A 20,017-nucleotide genomic window follows, 5' to 3' on the forward strand; every position below is an offset into this window, starting at 1 on the left:
AATCAAAAGGTATAGAATTAAGTAACCAGTGTTACCATATAACTTACTCTAAAATGGGAATAATGATATTTGCCCAATTTTGAAGGAGATTTGTGAAGAACAAATGAGATAATAATTTGAAAGTGACATATATTCTGTAAAGTTTGAAATATCTGTAATAGATACTGAAATTCTTTGTCTTTTGTACCAACATTACCAGGGACTAGCATAAAGCAGCAGGTATTTATAAAATACGTAAATACACTGGAGTGCTTTATTTAGCACCTTTGTTACTGTTAGCTTCAATTTAGTCCATTAATCCTTTGGATTCTTACCTAAAATTATTTTATCTTTGTCAGAGTTAAGCTGAGAAATTTTCTGTCAGTAGATTTTACTCTGGAACTATTTTTGACATAAGCCTTTTCCCCTCTCTTCTTACAAGCAAAGTCACATCTTTTTTTCTGACCTTTGAAGAGCAATAGAAAATTTTTTATCCTTATCCCTTAACATATGAAGGACTAAAAATCTCTGAACTAAATGATTGCTTTACAAGAGGATAGCTTATGTAATAAATTGAAAGATAGGAAGTTGTGGAAGGTTAAACTATATACTGGGCACAATGAGGTATATTTTAGGTTTAAAACCAAGCTGGAATAAATAATAAATCATTTTAAGGTCCAGAGCTTTCAAACTTAAAAAAATTGCTCCCATTTTTCTTTGTTGTAAGTGACATTGATGACTTAAGTGACTTCTTTTCTGACTCTTGGACAGTGGGTTATGAATACAGTGTACGTGCTGGCACCAGCAGCCTGGGATACTTAATCTGGTATTAGAACTGTTTTTTCCCCCCTCTTTAAATAGACTGTGACCCATTATGAAATGAGCACATAGTAATTTCAAAAGTTTTAAAAATATTTTATTATAAATAGTATGTTCATATTATACAGAATTTTGAAATAACAGAAAGGTACAAAGGTGAAAAGAATGTAGTGAAAGAATATATGTGAAACACTAGACATGTTTACTTAAATATGGGGTATGTTTGAAAAGACAACTGTTATAATGAAATATTTTATAATACATCATTAGCATCTTTATACATTTCTTTTACAATGTATTTTCCTCTGTCCTTTATATCTAACAGGGGGGTCATAGTAAAAATACAGCTGCATATTCTGAATTTTGGCTTCTAAAAATGAATTTTAATGATCACAGAATAGCTTGTCCTGCAGATATACATAATTTATTTACCCATTAGCCCATGTCTGGTTGTTTTTCACTGTTACATATGACACATTGATGAACAACTTTGTATATAAATTTCTAAATATGTCTCTTAAGATAAATCTCTAGGAAGGATTCTTTATAAATATTTTTAATGTTCTTGATAGGTACTTCCAAACTGTTTTGCAGACAGGTAGTACCAATTTATATTAGCCGTATAAAATACTATCTTGATATCTGAGAAATGAGTATAGCAAGATACTGGATTGTAAGACTAATAGTAATTAAGTTTTTTTAATTCACTCATCAATTGAAGTATATATTGAAAAGATCAAAATTTCATTCATAGTAGAAACTAAAATATTCAATAATAAAATTAATGATGTATAGCTCCCTTATAAATATACCTAAAGAACCCTGATTTGAGGCATATATTTGGTTCCTGGTTGGTTATTTGATAGAGTTGCTCCTTAAGATAAATTTAATGGAGTTTTAGTTAGAAATCCTGTTGACTTTGTTACTTTAGGAAATTTGACCAATTGACTCAAGTTTGTTTCGAAGAGTAAATATTGGAGAAGAGCAACAGTCTTAATTTTGTAAAAAGAGTAAATGAGGGAAGAGAAGAATGACATGCCTTGCCACATAATAAAGCATACTGTGAGGAAAACAGTGGTTGAATATGGAAACGTTAGAAAAGGTCTAAAAAGGAAGAAGGACAGTAAACAGACTAGAGAATCCAGGTGTGGTGAACTTCCGGCTAGCCTGTCTAATCAATAAATGTTTAGTTTACCATGCCTGAATTATATTATTTTCACATAGGCTAATATTTTGAATTCCTTTATGGTGGCTGCATGGTAGCCAATGGTTCAGTTTTGACATTGTCATCCTTGTACTGCAATATTTAGATAATTGTTGGACCTGATAAATACACTTCCAATTACATACTGCCTTTTAGTTATATACATTTATTCCTTCCAACTATTTATCAAGTGCCTGCTATGTTCTAGGCATAAGAATACAGTGATGAACAAAACAGGCAAGACCTCTGTTTTCCTGTAGTTTACATTTTGATGGACAACAACTGATAATGAATAAGTAAAGCACCTAATAAGTTCTGTGTTTAAAAGTACAATTGGATGATGTGATATAGTGTGACAATATGGTTTCTTTAGATATTCAGAGAAACTCAGCTACAAAGCTAACGTTTAAGCGAGGACTGACTGAATGTAGACTCAGATACAGTGATCATAGAGATGGCTTCTTCAGATAGGAAAGAGGTGGTACTAAGATATTAATGCTGGCATGAGTAGGTATGTTCAGAGAAAGAAAGAAGGACCACTGTGGCTGGAACTTGGGGAGCAAAGGGGAAAATGTTACGAGGGTTGCTTTAGTAAGGTCAGCTAGAACCCCTAGATCATAAAAGGCTTTGTAAGATGATCTCAAGAGTTTGAGTTTTACATTGGTGCACTCACTGAAAACGTGCAGTGCATTTTAGGTAGAGAAGTGTTACTACCTGATAAATATCTGAGATTTTTTAAAAAATAGTCTTTTATGTATGGTTTATGTGGTTATTTAATTGAGGCTAAGCTTGTTTCACTTACCAAATAGAATAGCAGTAATAATCTTTGACTGTTCAAAACTATTAATAGCTCAGCAAAGTCTAGGAATTAGAGAGGTAGAAAGACATAGGTAAAAGGAATCTTATGGCTTTTTAAGGGAGAGGGATTGAATGGGATAGGATGGGGAAGTGAAAAGATTTTAAAGATCTTTATGTCTTTGGGGTGTGTAGAATATCTTGCTTGAGGAAATAGTTGGAATCTTGATACCATGTTAATGAACATAGTATGCAATTGAAGTAAGAGTTGAGACAGGGAAGGTAACTATTGTATTTGTTACATTAACCAGAGGAGAAAAAAATAAATGAAAAGTAATTGTGGGGACTTCCCTGGTGGGCCAGTGACCAAGACTCCGCAATCCCAGTGCAGGGAGTCTGGGTTCGATTCCTGGTCAGGGAACTAGATCCCACATGCCTCAGTTAAGACACATCGCAGCCAAATAAATAAATTTAAAAAGAAAGAAAAGTAATTGTGTAAGTCAGTAAAAATAGGAAAAAAGAGGAAAGAATGAAACAAATATAAAAAACAACTAACTCATAAGGTAAGATGAAAGGAAAACATGAAGTTTATCAGCTGCAATAATTGTGATCAGGTTGAATATGTTTATTAAAAGACAAATATGTTGTTTAAACTCAGCTGTATCATACTATTTATAAGAATCAGCTACTTCTAAAATAATGGTTTGTAAGTAAAGGGTCTCTTGACTCTTAGAGTCAAAAGAGACACAAACAATATGGCAGAAACCAACAGACTATTAGAAAACAATTATCCTCCATTTAAAAGTAAGTTAAAGATGCAAACAAAAGAAAAGCATGAGTAGAATTTTAGCAACAAATGAGACCAAATTAAGGATGAGAAGCATTAAATAGGATAAAGGAGTGCATTTCATAATGGACATACTCTGAGAAATGAATAAAGCTCCCCTAAAATATTTAAAATGCAAAAATGTTTTTGGTTAGAGTACAACTTTGGGAAATTTTAATAAATCTGCAAAAATTTGAAGTTTAAACATAAGTTTAGAATAATGGATTTTAATGGAAAATAGACACATTTAATTTTTGTTATAGAAGTTTACATCTTTTGCAATCAGTTACAGCAGTGGAACAGTTTATAAAGTGAATTATTAAAACCAACTAAAAATAAACCAGCACTCAGATCCTGGTTTCTAATATTCTAATAAAAGGAACCTGGAGAAATGGCTGATTCTAGGGATGGGTTAGAAGAAGGCAATGGCACCCCACTCCAGTACTCTTTTGCTTGGAAAATCCCATGGACACAGGTAGGCTTCAGTCCCTGGGATTGCTAAGAGTTGGACACGACTGAGCGACTTCACTTTCACTTTTTACTTTCATGCATTGGAGAAGGAAATGGCAACCCACTCCAGTGTTCTTGCCTGGAGAATCCCAGGGATGGGGGAACCTGGTGGGCTGCCGTCTATGGGTTCGCACAGAGTCGGACACGACTGATGCGACTTAGCAGCAGCAGGGATGGGTTAGGGAAAACACAAAATAATCTTAGAGTATCTTGTAGTATCAGAATCCAATTCAAAAAACCAAAGGGCGCTTACTTCAACAACACATACACTAAAATTGGAGCAGTACAGAAGATGTTCATGGCCCTTGTACAAGGATAACATGCAGATTGGTGAAGCATTCCATGTTTCTGTAAATTTTATGTAATATTTTATCAGAATTAAAAAGGACAGGAAAGGAACACAAGAGCCAACTGAAAGAGCTCCCAAGGGCCAGAACCAAAACAATTGGATTATAACATAAAGTATAAAATAAATATCCATTGGTGGTACTGGTATAAATAATTGAATAAGTGATTTACTTACTGAACTAACCTAAAATTTTTGTAAGCTGCATAAAATGAATTGGGGGAAATTGACAGCTGCAGAAGAATTCCAAATAAATAATATATGTAGATACTCCCCTCTTCAGGAAGAAATAGAATTGAAGCATTGTTTAGTTGCTAAGTTGTGTCCAACTCCTTTGCAACTCCATGGACTGTAGCCCGCCAGGCTTCTCTGTCTACCAGATTTTCCAGGTAAGAATACTGGAGTGGGTTGCTATTTCCTTCTTCAGGGGGTCTGACCCAGGGATCAAACCTGCGTCTCCTGCATTGTGGATTCTTTACTATTGAGACACCAGGGAAGAAGCCTCAGAGTTTAAGTACCCTTGCCTCTCTTGTGGGCTGGACTAATTGAATTTGCTTCCAAATAGAACATTGGAACTGGAAAATAAACTTTGGAGTGGAGAAACCTGACAGACATTACCTTAGCCAGATGATCACAGTTAATCTTACTGGTGTTATAAATCACTGATATCATGTAACCTCTGATAGGATGTGATGAGACATCCACCAAACCTACAGGCTCGGTCTAGTCATGAGTGAAACACCAGACACACGTTGAGGGGTATTCTATGTAATAACTAACTAGTCTCTTCCGAAGTGCCAGGGTCATGAAAAAGAATTTTAGTCTGAGAAATAAAGAAGCTGCTTCTGTAGTGACTCAGATGGTAAAGAATCTGCCTGCAGTACAGAAGACCCAGGTTCAGTCCCTGGGTTGGGAAGATCCCCTGGAGAAGGAAATGGCAACCCACTCCAGTATCCTTGCCTGGAGAATTCTATGGACAGAGGAGCCTGGCAGGCTAGTGTCTGTGCCTAAAGAGTTCCATGGACAGAGGATTCTGGCAGACTACAGTACATGGGGTTGCAAAGAGTCAGACATGACTGAGCCACACACATGCACGCACGCACACCTAGGGAGACAGGATCACTAAAAACAGTGAATCCTAGATTGTATTCTAGAACAAAGAGGATATTAGTAGAAAGTGGAAGAGCTCGTAAAATTCAAACAAAGCCTAGCATTTAGTTAATAGCCATGTGCCAATGTTGATTTTTGGGTCTTTTGACATAGATATGAGGGTGATGAAGGTATTAACATTAGGAAAAACTGGGTAAGGGATATAAGAGAATTCTGAACTATCTTTTCAACCGTTCAGTAAATCTAAATTTGTTCTAAATTTTATTTATTAAAAAAAAAAAGACTTCCAAAGCTGAAGCCCATCTAACCTTTAATAAATGGAACATTCTGATGTTATTTAAACAGTTTTGCACAGAAGGGGGAAAAGGTATCTAGTTTTATGCAGCTTGTGAAATATTGGATCCATGATCCATGAAATGAGGTTCTCTAAAACTTATATACAAAACACTTACTCAGAAGCAAAAGAAAGAAGAAAAAATGCTCCCAGTTAGTAGGGACACTTCTCTGCTTCTGCTTGGTTTAAGGTAGGAAAGAAAATCCACTGGGAAATTAAATCCTAGCCTTAAGCATCATACTAGTTTGAAGTTTGAAATTTTTAATGTCTGTTGAGTGTTGGAACCTTTATACTGAGAAATTAACAAAGTTTATTTTTGATTACCTAACAAAAGTTAACACAAGATTATAAAGTTCTTTTAATTCTCTTATTAAACAAATACTTTTATTCTGAAATTCTTGTTTAATTATATTAAAATTAAGGCATGCTTTTACTTCAGTAATTTGCTTATTTTATTTTTTAAAACAAAATTTGCTCTGTATAGGGCAAAGTATAGTAAATATCAGATACAGAGTGGCCATAAGGTTTGGAAATGTTGGCACATGTACATAATTTTTAACATGACAATACATGATGGTCATGGACATTATATGACATATATATTCATTTTGTTCCTCATCAGCAACGCATGGTTCAGTGCACTCTGTCAAATAGCAGAGAGCTGAGTGAATTAGTAATCTCTATATATCTGTGATATGTTGTCTTAGATGATTTATACCAGTTATTACCGAATGAACTTGTGTTTATAGCATACCCCAGAATAAGTAAAGCAGGTTGAAATAGACAAAAATCCAAATTATCTGTATTTCCAGATTTTGTGGCCATTCTGTCAAATCATTCTGCTTGTTGATAATCCTTAGTATTTAAGAATATCTACTGTTTCTATTGTCCACTGTTTTAATACATAGAGGTTTTGGAGTTTACTATAGTTGTATCATATTTTGCTTCAAATTTATTGCCTCGGTTGTATTTTATAGTTGATATTTTTATTTTTCCAGTGTAGAGTTATAACAGATTGAAAATTGATTGTATATGGATAAGACTATATTATATAATTTTTAGTGTGAACATGTGTAGAATATAAAAACATGTACTTTAGGAGCTGAAAACCTTATTTTTCATAGCACTGGTACTGCTGTCTCTGAGGCAAATTCTCATCTTCACAATTTGTATTCTCACAAAATTTTGACAGTGTGGAAGTGACTCAGTTGGACCACATACTGCTCAATGATAATAATGAAAATACCATTACTTACCAATACTGATGCAGTTTGCTAGGATTTAGATTCTGGTGTTGCTATTTAGTAGTTCTGTGACCATGGGCAAGTTAATTAACCTCATTGTGCCTCAGTTTCCTCATCTGTAAAGTGGTAACAGTAGTATATACTTTATACGGTTATCATGAAGGCCAAAGTAATTAATAGATGCAAAGCACTTAGAACAGTACCTGGCACATTATGCTCACTATTTGCTAGCTGCTATCAAAAGTACACTACTGTCACTACTCTTACTATGTTCTTCTTATCATTTTCTTATTTTGCTTTCAATTCAGGTGCTTTGACTTTTGCGATATAAAAATATGAAATCCTTATAAGGAAAACTCCTTTAGGATTTTTGTTTAATTTTTGTTGAATTGTATTGCTTTGTGATAGGTTTGATCACTTGTGCAAATGGATTTATAAAGAACAGAATAACCTCTTTTAATTCCCCCATTAAATAATATGAAAATATTTTTGGAGCCTTTCATTTGGATGGGGAAGTAGCTATTTTTAGCTCCCTCATCTGTTGCACATCTCCTTCTCTAATGGTTTTATCCCATAATTTAGCTATAGGTTTTTTGCTTTTCTCCCAAACTGGTGTATATTTGGACTTCTCTGACATTTTAGGATCCTATTTACTAAGGATTCCTGTTCAGAATTCTGAGAATTGGTTGTATGTGAAGTCTGACAATGTAATTAATATACTTTTTAAAGTATTAATAACCCCATTATATAGTCACAAATATTCATACTTGTGACTACACAATATGAATACTTGTTTCATGATTTCTAGTTTTGTATATAGCTTTTTTTTTTTTTTTTTTACTGCTTTTGTAATTATTCTGAAGAACAAGATCAAATTCAGTCTTTATTCCCTTTATTCGTTGATTTTTAAATAGCTAGAAACATTTACAACAAAATAGGGCAGATATTTATTCTAAGCTGAGTAATTTATTTCAGAACTGCATGTGACAATGAAATATTACAAGCCTTTCTTTTTTTTTTTTAAAGTTTTTATAAATGGATTATGAAAGTAGTTCCAAAAGAAAAATTCTAAAATTTTGTGCATTGGGGAGATATATGTATCTTCCCAAAGTGACTACTTTGAAAAGATAAATATTTGGATTCATTTATTAAATGTTTATTTGAAAGACTGCCCACTGTTGGCTGGCATAGATTAACAGTTTAAATAAAATATAATCACTGCCCTTAGGGATCTTGTAGTGCATTAAGGTTTAGTATGTTTGTGTGATATAGTGTTATTTTATATTACGTCTTTTTATGTAACAAGCTATGATTTGCTTTTAATAAACATATTGTAAGTATTCCCTCTACTTTTTCATTTTAAAAATATTTTTTTTCTTTTAGAGTAAAACTATATGAATTTCCTTTTTAGGAAAGAATACCCACCTCATGTCCAAAAATTTGAAAGTAACCCTGTAAGGTTAAGTCGGCCCCAAGGTGTTGGTAAGTGTGCAGTTTTATTTGTTAACACCTGTGAAGGGTTTTGAGTTGTTGTATGAAAGGTAAATTAGGGATGTAGCACTGGCTTTAGAATATTCCCAGTTAGACTAGAAATACATAGACCCATTTTTAATAACTGACTTGAGAATTTCTCATCTGAAATCACTGGAGAATGATTCAGAGAGTACACATTCAGGTGATGATAGTTGGAAGTCTTTTTGATTATATTAGCATTGTTGTTAAATTCAGGATCCAAATATTAACTCTGGATGGGTTATAGCTTCAGAATTCTGTTTTGTTGCACTATGTTATAATCTTAATATAGTGCAACAGTGTTAATTCAGTGGTTGCCTAATATATTCTAAATTTTAGGATCAAAATTATTCTAGACAAGAAAATCACTGAGTTAAAAAGAGACCATACCTGATAAAAGTGTGTTAATAGTAGATGTTGAAATATTATTGTAAGTAGAAATTTAATTTACATCGAAACAATTTTTTAAAAATTACTAATAAGAGCAATTAGCATTTATGAAAGCTGTTTCTACCATCACATTGATGTTCATTATTTAGAGATTTTCAATCTGTGTGTCCATCTTGTTTTCCGCAGGCCTTTGCTTGTGTATTTTTCGGCTTTTTTTAAAAAAATTGAAGTATACTTTGATTTACATTATTAGTTTTAGGTGTACAGTGTTGTGATTCAGTATTTTTACAGGTTATTGTCCATTAAGTTGTTACAGGATAATGGCTATAATTCCTGTTCTATGGAATATATTCTTGTTGCTTATCTATTTTATGTATAGTAGTTTGTATCTCTTAATCCCATAGGCCTTTTGCTTGTTTTAAATAGCAGTAGTGTCTCTTACTATCCAAAATTGAATGATTTTAAGCAGCTGAGTTTTTCCTGGTTGCCAACAGTTTCTTTTCTTTTTTTTTTTTTTTTTAAAGCACCTGTATTTTTCTATAACTTGGATGAAAATCTTTTGTGTATATATAGAACATATTTTATAAAGGGAATATTTGAGACATAGATTCTTTCTTAATAATTTTGCAGTTGTTATGAATGTGAATTAGTATACTTTGTAATGCATAGTTATGCTCACTAGGTTTATTAAATGTGGTAGTAATGACTAGCTTCTTTAACATTCATACCTTAAATCTTTACTGAACTCATACCCCGCACTTGAGCTGAGTCAGATGCTTGACATTGATTATCTGCTTTTATCCTAGTTCCCTACCCAGGATCTCAATAAGCTAAGTCCAACTTTACCTCCGTTTTGTACAGAGGAAGAAATTGAGGTTTGCAGGGATTATATAACTTGCTCAAGGACACAAACTAGTACTGGAATCCAGGTCTATATGATGATAAAGACCACACGTTCTCTTAACCACTGTGCTTTACTATTTTCTCCCTAGATCAAAAAGAAACTTATTTCTGATCCTCAGGGAAGAACTACACAATAGGTACGGTTATCATTCCCTTTCCCCAGATGCATCTCAGTAAGTTAAGTGATTTGGCCTGTTATATGGTTTTAGATATCATGAGCCCCAGACATTTTACAAACATTTTTTGTTTATTCAGAGACTTCCCTGGTGGTCCAGTGGTTAAGAATTTGTCTACAAGTGCAGGGGACACTGGTTAGATCCCTGGTTTGGAAGGATTCCCTATGCCACTGGGCTACTAAGCCATGAGCTACAGCTACGGAGCCCACCTGTGTAGATAAGGCCGTGCTTTGCAATAAGAGAAGCCACCATGGTGCTAAGCCCAAGCACCACAGCTGCAGAGTACCACCCCCCATCCCCCACCCGCAAAACTAGAGAAAGTCTGTGTAGCAATGAAGACCCAGGGGAGCCAAAAATAACGAAATTTAAAAAAAAAACTTTGTTGATTCAGTGACATTCACTAAATAGATAAGAATAACCTTTTTAAAAACCTTTTTATTTTAAAATCATTTTAAGTGAATACTGAAAAGTTATAAAACTAGAACTCATTTACCTTTTTCCCAGTTGCTCTTAATGTTAGCATTAAGAGCATGTTATAGTCATGTTATAGTCATAGTACATTTGCAAATAAGAGATTGTCACTGGTATAACATTTAAACTAAGCAGATAGACATTGGTCTCATTTCACCAGTTTTTCACTGATAACTTTTTTCTGTTCCAAGATCCAGTTTGAGGATCTTATATTGGTTACATCTCCTAAGTTTCCTTGATTAATTTGAAGAATACTAGTAGAATGCCTTTCTGTTTGGAAGTTTGAATAATGTTATCTTATGATTTGTTGTTGTTAAGTTGCTCAGTCATGTCTGACTCTGCAACCCCATGGACTGCACTGTTACAGGCTTCCCTGTCCTTCACCATCTCCTGGAGTTTGCTCAAACTCATGTCCATTGAGTTGGTGATGCCATTCAACCATCTCATCCTCTAATGTCCCCTTCTCTTTCTGCCTTCCATCTTTGCCAGCATTAGAGTCTTTTCCAATGAGTCAGCTCTTTGCATCTTATGATTAGATTGAGGCTGTTCATTTTTGGCAAAACTTTCATGAAAGTTAGGTTGTGTCTTTTTCTACACATTATATCAAGGGTTGTATGATGTTGGTTTGTCTTAATTACTGTTAAACATGATCTCCTGCTTAGGTAGTTTCTGGTGAGTTCTTCCACCATACAGCTATTTTCCCCTCCTTATTAATAACTTGGGACTCTGACACTATGCAGATACCCTCTTTTTCCTCAAAATTGTGTCCACTGATACTAGCATCTTTTGGTAGCTCTTGCTGGCAACAATTATTACTCAGTGTTTATTAATGGTAGTCTTCTATTTTATTTCTTTTACATGTGTTAATTGAAAATTTTTTATAGGGAAGAGCTGTACTTGCTGCTTTATTTACTTACTCAGTTTGTGCCTGTGGACTCATAATAAAGTGTGTAAATATATATATATATGTATGTATATGTATAAATATTACCTGTCCACATGAAACATGTTAGCTTTGGGAAAGGGATATTGGTATATTTAGCTTGTAAAAAAGTGACAGTGTTAGTTGCAGTTGTTCAGTCATGTCCAACTCTTTGCGCCCCCATAGCCTATAGACCTCCAGGCTCCTCTGTTAATGGAATTCCTCAGGCAAGAATAATGGAGTGGGTAGCTAGTCCCTTCTCCAAGGGATCTTCCTGACCCAGGGATTGAACCCTGGACTTGTGTATTACAGGCAGACTCTTTACTGTAGTGACCCCACAAGAGACTGAGCCAGACTTGCCTGTGAGTGTCCAGGAGTCTCCGGCTGAGTTGTGGGTCAACAGAGACCTGCTAAAGAGTCAGGGGCACTGAATACACCAGTCCTGGGAGCTACATAAGTCCTGGTGTGCTGGCATATGTGAACCATGAACTTCCAGATGTTCAAGCTGGTTTTAGAAAAGGCAGAGGAACCAGAGATCAAATTGCCAGCATCTGATGGATCATTAAAAAAGCAAGAGAGTTCCAGAAAAACATCTATTTCTGCTTTATTGACTATGCCAAAGCCTTTGACTGTGTGGATCACAGTAAAAACTGCAAAATTCTGAAATAGATGGGAAAACCAGACCACCTGACCTGCTCTTGAGAAACCTGTATGCAGGTCAGGAAGCAACAGTTAGTACTGGACATGGAACAACAGACTGGTTCCAAATAGGAAAAGGAGTACGTCAAGGCTGTATATTGTCACCCTGCTTATTTAACTTCTATGCAGAGTACATCATGAGAAACACTGGGCTGGAGGAAACACAGGCTGAAATCAAGATTGCCAGGAGAAATATCAATAACCTCAGATACACAGATGACACCACCCTTATGGCAGAAAGTGAAGAAGGACTAAAGAGCCTCTTGATGAAAGTGAAAGAGGAGAGTGAAAAAGTTGGCTTAAAACTCAACATGCAGAAAACTAGGATCATGGCATCCAGTCCCATCACTTCATGGCAAATAGATGGGGAAGCAGTGGAAACAACGGCTGACTTTATTTTCTTGGGATCTAAATCATTGCATATGGTGGCTGCAGCCATGAAATTAAAAGATGCTTGCTCCTTGGAAGAAAAGCTATGATCAACCTAGACAGCGTATTAAAAAGCAGAGACATCAATCACTTTGCCAAAAAGGTCCATCTAGTCAAAGCTATGGTCTTTCCACTATAAAGAGAGCTGAGCGCCAAAGAATTGATGCTTTTGAACTGTGGTGTTGGAGGAGACTCTTGAGAGTCTGTTTGACTGCAAGGAGATACAAGTAGTCCATTCTAAAGGAAGTCAGTCCTGAATATTCATTGGAAGGACTGATGCTGAAGCTAAAGCTCCAATACTTTGACCATCTGATGCGAAGAACTGACTCATTTGAAAAGAGCCTGATGCTGGGAAAGATTGAAGGCGGGAGGAGAAGGGGATGACAGAGGATGAGATGGTTGGATGGCATCACCATCCAGACGGGCCTGAGTTTGAGCAAGCTCTGGGAGTTGGTAATGGTCAGGGAAGCCTGACGTGCTACAGTCCTTGGGGTTGCAAAGAGTTGGACACGACTAAGCGACTGCACTGAACTGAACTGATAGCTCTTTTGTGTTAGGTCAGTTCAGTTTTGTGTCTCTGCTGCTAAGTCACTTCAGTCGTGTCCGACTCTGTGCAACCCCATAGACGACAGCCCACCAGGCTCCCCTGTCCCTGGGATTCTCCAGGCAAGAACACCGGAGTGGGTTGCCATTTCCTTCTCCAATGCAGGAAAGTGAAATGTGAAAGTGAAGTCGCTCAGTCGTGTCCGACTCTTAGCGACCCCATGGACTGCAGCCCACCAGGCTCATCCGTCCATGGGATTTTCTAGGCAAGAGTACTGGAGTGGGGTGCCATTGCCTTCTCCGCAGTTTTGTGTTAGGTAGGTTCATATATACTTGGATATAGTATGAATGATAGGGCTATAATAATGTGTATATTGTTTCATAAAGATTGCGTTTTATTTTAGGATTCCCTTGGAGATAGTTTTTAAAATAAAATTTTCACACCCCAGGATCAGTAGTTAGTGGCATAGCACCTGGAATAATTTTCTCCTTTAAAGGTATCACTATCTTTTTATAGTTCTTAACACTTATGAGGACTTCCTTTATTATTTTTCTCCTTTATTTTGCATTTAAGAGGCATTTAATATGAATTATAGTTATTTATCAGCACTAGGCTAGTAATTACTGATGAACAGTTCTGTACAGTTAAACTGAAACTTGTAAAAATTAAGTATTGGTGTAATTTTTGGACATGTCACATATCCTGTTGATTTTTTGTTTGGTGTTCTTTTTACAGTTTTTCTAAGCATGAAAAATAATGTCTTAAGATCTCTCTTTTTCTTTCTGATTTCTTAAGCTTCCTTTTTGGTTTCCATTCTGATTGTGTGTTCTTATCAGAGAATTAATAGATGTTATATGCTGTCTCTGAGTAAATATTTAATTAAATTCTTAATGTAATTACATTATGATTCTAACTTAAATCATCTGACTTAGCAGTGTTTTAACTCATTTGCAGAAGAAATATATCCCCTCATCTTAATCAGTCAAGGTATCTTCTTTTAGTATCTTAACATATATTGATAACTTGCCAGACTTCTGTGCATATATAGCTATTTTTTGATGCATTTATACTGTGTGTATTGTTGTATAACTTGCATCTTGACTGTTATGATATCTGGTTCCTGTACTCTCATTAAGAGATACTGGAATTCCAGAGGAATACCACAATGAAAGACACAATTACAAGAATCAAATGGACTATAGCCAAGTCTCTTATTTTTTAATAGATGTGAGGTGACCCACTGTATTTATATAGTATAATTAAATTTTAATGTTTTGATATTATATATTATGATTAATAATTTAGCACATTTTGTGTATTTTATATTATTTCCTTAGATCACGTCCTTAGAAATAAAATTACAAGGTCAAAGGTTATGTACATTTTAAAGACTTTTGATATGTTTCTGCCAAAATGCTTTCTATAAAGGGTATCAGCACCCAACAGGCATGATCTATGTTTATTTTCTCATATGCTCCTCAGCAGTATTAAATCTTACCATTCTTTCAGGCTTTGCCAGACTGATTGGGAAATAGTATTTGTTTTTTCACATTTCCTCATTAATGACCAGGCATTTTATATGTTAAGTGGATTTGAGTTTCTTCTTTTATTCATGTCTGCCAGTTGTGTTCTTTGCCTAGTGTGTTCTCTGTTTATCACACATATTCAGCATAGCCCAAAGTGATTTTTAAGGAGATTATAATGAGAATATAATATATGACTTTAGTTTTATTTTATAATGAAAATCGGTCATAGTAACAGCGACATGATGGAGAAAACCATTTTTCTAATTTGTCTTTCTCTTTTAAAAGGTGATAAAAATAACTTAAAAGCAAATAAATAACCACAGTACCATAATAAAGATAGCTGTTTGTATTCTAACTATCCTTGAGGTATATATTTTCCAGCAGAGCTAAATTTTCAAACAAAAATAAAGGGCTATCCCTGCCCCACCCAACCTCCAACTTCTATTATGAAAATTTTCAAACATACCAAAAAACCGACTTTTAAAAGTGAATTTACATGTACCATATAGATTCTGTAATGAACACTACTGCATTATGTATTTATAAATAAACAATAAGAAATTGAGTGAAAATACACAAAATATATCATTATGCTCTGGAAGTGTAAGACGTTTTTCTCATGCTAATGCACAGATAGCAATAGTAAAAACAGCAGCCCAAAGGTAAGGATTCTAATTACCATTGTTTAGTATATAGTCCATGAGGTCGCTCAGAGTTGGACATGATTGAGCGACTTCACTTTGACTTTTCACTTTCATGCATTGGAGAAGGCAATGGCAATCCACTCCGGTGTTCTTGTCTGGAGAATCCCAGGGACGGGGGAGCCTGGTGGGCTGCCATCTATGGGGTCTCACAGAGTCGGACACGACTGAAGCGACTTAGCAGCAGCAGTAGCAGCAGCAGCATTATATATTTGTAAATCTAATCATTTTTATAAATTCATCTTCTTTTTCCAGTACATTTAAAATTACGAACACCAGTATAGTTTTACTCCTAAATACTTCAGCAGACATCTGATTTGAGTTCAATATATATTTGTTTTCTTTTGAAATAGAATTTACATATAATGAAATTTAAAAGCCATAAGTGTACAGTTGAATACATTTTGACAGGTATACACACCTTTCTAACCCAAGGCCCTGGGAACACATAGTGTAAATGATACCATCACTTCAGAATATTCCCTCATGTTCCTACCAGTTACTTCTCATCTCTGCCCCATCATAGGTAACCATTTTCACATAAGTGGAATAATACAGTATGTACACTGTTATGTAAGTCTTCTTTTCCCTCAGGATGAATTTTTGACATTCACCAGTGTTGTTGCGTGCATTAGCAATTTCTTCCTCTTTAGTATTGTATTGTAGGGCTGTAACAGTTTATTTATCAATCTCCTATGATGGATACCTGAGTTATTTCTAGGTTTGTTTGTTTGTTTGTTTTTTATGAGGAAAGCCACTATAAACATTCTTTTTATGGAGGACCATTCTTTTTTAAAGCATAGAATAGATTTTAAAATTTATTCTAAAGAGCCAACCACTTTTACTTATCTCGTAATAGCTTCCATATTTACCTTTTCTGCATACCTGGACATAGGGTGGTATATTAAAAAGACATTGAGCTAGAAAATCCACCAGGAAATACTCTAATCTTTTTCTTTTTTTAATCGAAGTATAGTTGATTTACAGTTTTAGTTTCTGGTATACAGCAGAATGATTTAGTTATATGTATAGTATGTGTTCTTTTTCATATTCTTTTCCACTAGATCATTATTAATACAAGATATTGAATATAGTTCTCTGTGCTATATACTAGGGCCTTATCTTGGTATTTATCTATTTTATATATAGTAGTTTGTATCTGCTAATCCCTAACTCCTAATTTATTTGTCTCACCCCTCTCCCCTTTGTTAATCGTAGATTTGTTTTCTGTGTCTGTGAGTTTGTTTCTGTTTTTTTTTTTAATTGAGTTCATTCGTATCATATTTTAGATTCCACATACATTGGTATAAGTGCTGTCATATGATAATTTGTCTGCCTGACTTCGTTTAGTATGAGAAGCTCTAGGTCCATCCATGTTGCTGCAGATGGCATTATTTCATTCTTTTTTTTACGGTGGGGTGGTATTCCTCTGTCTATGTTATACGTTCATCTGTTGATGGACATTTAGCTTGCTTCCATGTCTTGACTATTCTAAATAGTGTTGCTATGAACATTGGAGTGCATGTATTTTTTTTTTTAACTTGCCTTAATGTAAGTTATTTATTTATTCTTATCTGTAATATATATATTTTATTGAAGTAGAGTTGACTTACGATGTTTCAGGTGCAAAGCAAGGTGATTCAGTTATACATATATATTATTTTTGAGATTATTTTCCATTATAGATTATTACAAGATACTGACTATAGTTACCTGTGCTATACAGTACACCTTTGTTTCTTGTTGCATACCTGTTTTTTTAAAATTATAAATCTAACATTCTTTTCATATTAAGTCAAACAAGTGGAATCAAAATATTGCAAGGTTTTTAGTTAGGCAAAAGTTGGTAAGTTTTCTAAAATATATATATTATACATGCTATTTGTATGTATACAGAAGCTTTTCTACTACACTTGATAAGAAAGAATATCAAAGGAAGAGATGGAGAAATTGGAAAATATGAAGTGAATGATATGGGAGCATGGGATATGAAATAGCAACAGGGAAACCAACTAGGTAAAAGGAAAACATAACATAGTCCAGTTGTTTTCAAACATGGCTGCTCATTAGAAACGTGTCTGGAGCTTTGGAGGAAAAAAACAAGCATTTGTATTTTTTTTTTAATTCAAAGATAATTCTAATATGCATCTGGATTTTAGGCTTTTCTATTAAACATTAGTTTTGGTTTTTGAAATAGAATTTACATATAATGAAATATACAAGTCATAAGTGTACAGTTGAATATATTTTGACAGGTATACACACCTTTCTAACCCAAGGCCCTGGGAACACATAGTGTAAATGATATCATCACTTCAGAATATTCCCTCATGTTCAAAAATTTAGAATTGTTATTTTTCTGTTGATCGATCATGATACAGTGGTATTAAGTGAGGGAGAGTTATATAATCACAGTAGTAATAGGTGTTTATCAGTTTTCACAAGAAATAGCCAGACAAAAAATAAAAGATAATTATAATTGCAAGTCATAATGGGAACATGATTAACCTAACATTATAAAATGACATGCAATTTGGGGGTTCCAGCAGAGTGATGTGGTAAGTGGAAGTGCATTCATGTACTTATTTTCATCCACGTAGCCGGTCTGTGTCTTTTGATTGGTGCATTTAATCCATTTAAGGTAATTATATATGTGTGATCCAACAAAGGTGGCACTAGTCGTAAAAACTCACCTGCCCGTGTAGGAGATGCAAGAGTCATGGGTTTGATCCCTGGGTCAGGAAGATCCCCTGGAGAAGAGCATCGCCCCCCACTCCAGTGTTCTTGCCTGGAGAATCCCATGGACAGAGGAGCGTGGTGGGCTACAGCCCATGGGGTCGCAAAGAGTCTCCGACTCTGCCAACCCATGCCTCCACAGGAGACCCTTCAGCACTACCAGGCAGTTTTGGTTCAATCTCCTGTGGGGTCACTGTTCTTTTTCTCTGGATCTTGGTGTGGGCAAGGTTTTGTTTGTGCCCTCCAAGACTGGAGTCTCTGTTTCCTCCAGTCCTGTGAAGTCCTGTAGTCAAATCCCACTGGTCTTCAAGGTCATATTCCCTGGGGATTCCCAGTCCTTTTTCAGATCCCTAGGCTGCGAAGCCCGACGTGGAGTTGAGAACCTTCACGACAGTGGGAGAACTTGTTTGGTATTATTGTTCTCCAGTTTGTACATCACCCACTGGCAGGTGTGGGATTTGATTGTGTCATGGTTGCCTCCCTCCTACTGTCTCGCTGCAGCTTCTTCTTGGTCTTTGGATGTGGGGTATCTTTTTTTTGGTGGGTTCCAGCGTTCTCCTGTCAGTGGTTGTTCAGCAGCTAGTTGTTATTTTGGTGTCGTTGCTGTAGGAGTACGTCCTACTCCGTTGTCTTTAACCAGAAGTCAGCATGTGTCTCTTTGAGCCAGAGTTTTGTCTGGATTGCTAGATCATATAGTAGTAGATCATATAGTAGTTGTAGTTTTAGTTTTTTGAGGAACTCCATACTGCTAACAGTGTAGGAGGGTTTTCTTTTCTCCACACCCTCTCCAGCTTTCATTGTTGGTGGACCTTTTAATGATGGCCAGTCTGACTGGTATAGGGTGATACCTCATTGTAGTTTTTTTTTTTAATTGTAAAGAATATTTTATTTAAAAATTTTTAACTTTAGGAAACTTGATTTGCAACATTTTATTGGTTTCTGCCATACAACAACACAAATCAGCCATAATTGTACACATATCCCTTCCCTCCTGAACCTCCCTCCGCTTTTCCCATGCCACCTCTCTAATCATCACAGAGCAGCAGACTGGGCTCCTGTGTTATATAGCAGCTCCTCGCCAGCCATCTGTTTTACACGTGATAGTGTATGTGTGTCAGTGCTGCTTTTTCCATTTGTCCCACTGTGTCCACAAGTCCATTCTCTTCATCTGCATCTCCATTCCTTCCCTGCAAATAGGTTCATCAGTAGCATTTTTCTAGATTCCATATATCTATGTTAAAATATATTTGTTTTTCTCTTTTTGACTTATTTCACTCTGTATAACAGGCTGTAGGTTCATCTACCTCACTGGAACTGACATTTGTTCTTTTTCAAGGCTGAGTAATATTCTGTTGTATGTATGTATCACATCTTCTTTATCCATTCATGTGTAGATGGACATCTAGGTTGCTTCCATGTCCTGGCAGTTGTAAATAGTGTTGCAGTGAACATTGGGGTGCATATGTCTTTTAGAATTGTAGCTTTCTCAGGGTGTATGCCCAGTGGTGGGATTGCTGGGTCATATGGTAGGTTTATTCCTAGTTTTTTTTTTTTTTTAAAGCACTCTCCATGCTGTTCTTCATAATGGCTGTATCAGTTTACATTCCCACCAGTAGTGTAGAGGGGTTTCCTTTTCTCCACATCCTCTCCAGCATTTATTGCATATTTTTTGATAGTGGTCATTCTGACTGGTGTGAGGTGATACCTCATTGTAGCTTTTGATTTGCACTTCTCTAATAATCTCTAGTAATTAGTGATGTTGAGCATCTTTTCCTGCACCTGTTGGCCATTTGTATGTCTTCTTTGGAGAAATGTCTGTTTTCGTCTTCTGCCTAATTTTT

At 35.4% G+C, this 20,017-nt stretch overlaps 1 protein-coding gene and 1 non-coding gene across 17 annotated transcripts in view; both read left to right on the forward strand.

Annotated features, from left to right (window-relative positions):
• Positions 1 to 20,017, forward strand: part of SENP6 (SUMO specific peptidase 6) — a 163,456-nt gene that overhangs the window by 90,043 nt on the left and 53,396 nt on the right. For 12 of the 16 annotated variants that reach the window (XM_019967043.2, XM_070795473.1, XM_070795474.1 and 9 more), the window contains one exon: positions 8,579 to 8,649. The exons of 2 other annotated variants lie outside the window; for them this stretch is intronic. In XM_019967043.2, the coding sequence (XP_019822602.1) occupies positions 8,579 to 8,649 (71 nt within the window). Of the gene's footprint in view, positions 1 to 8,578; positions 8,650 to 10,061; positions 10,110 to 14,045; positions 15,402 to 20,017 lie in introns of those variants that run through there. 2 more of the 16 variants (XM_070795486.1, XM_019967048.2) reach the window with 2 other exon arrangements.
• Positions 4,379 to 4,483, forward strand: LOC139185067 (U6 spliceosomal RNA). The gene has a single exon (XR_011568646.1). It is a non-coding gene; the product is annotated as a U6 spliceosomal RNA (small nuclear RNA).

The sequence above is a fragment of the Bos indicus genome, chromosome 9, assembly GCF_029378745.1.
Source record: "Bos indicus isolate NIAB-ARS_2022 breed Sahiwal x Tharparkar chromosome 9, NIAB-ARS_B.indTharparkar_mat_pri_1.0, whole genome shotgun sequence".
NCBI lineage: Eukaryota > Metazoa > Chordata > Mammalia > Artiodactyla > Bovidae > Bos > Bos indicus.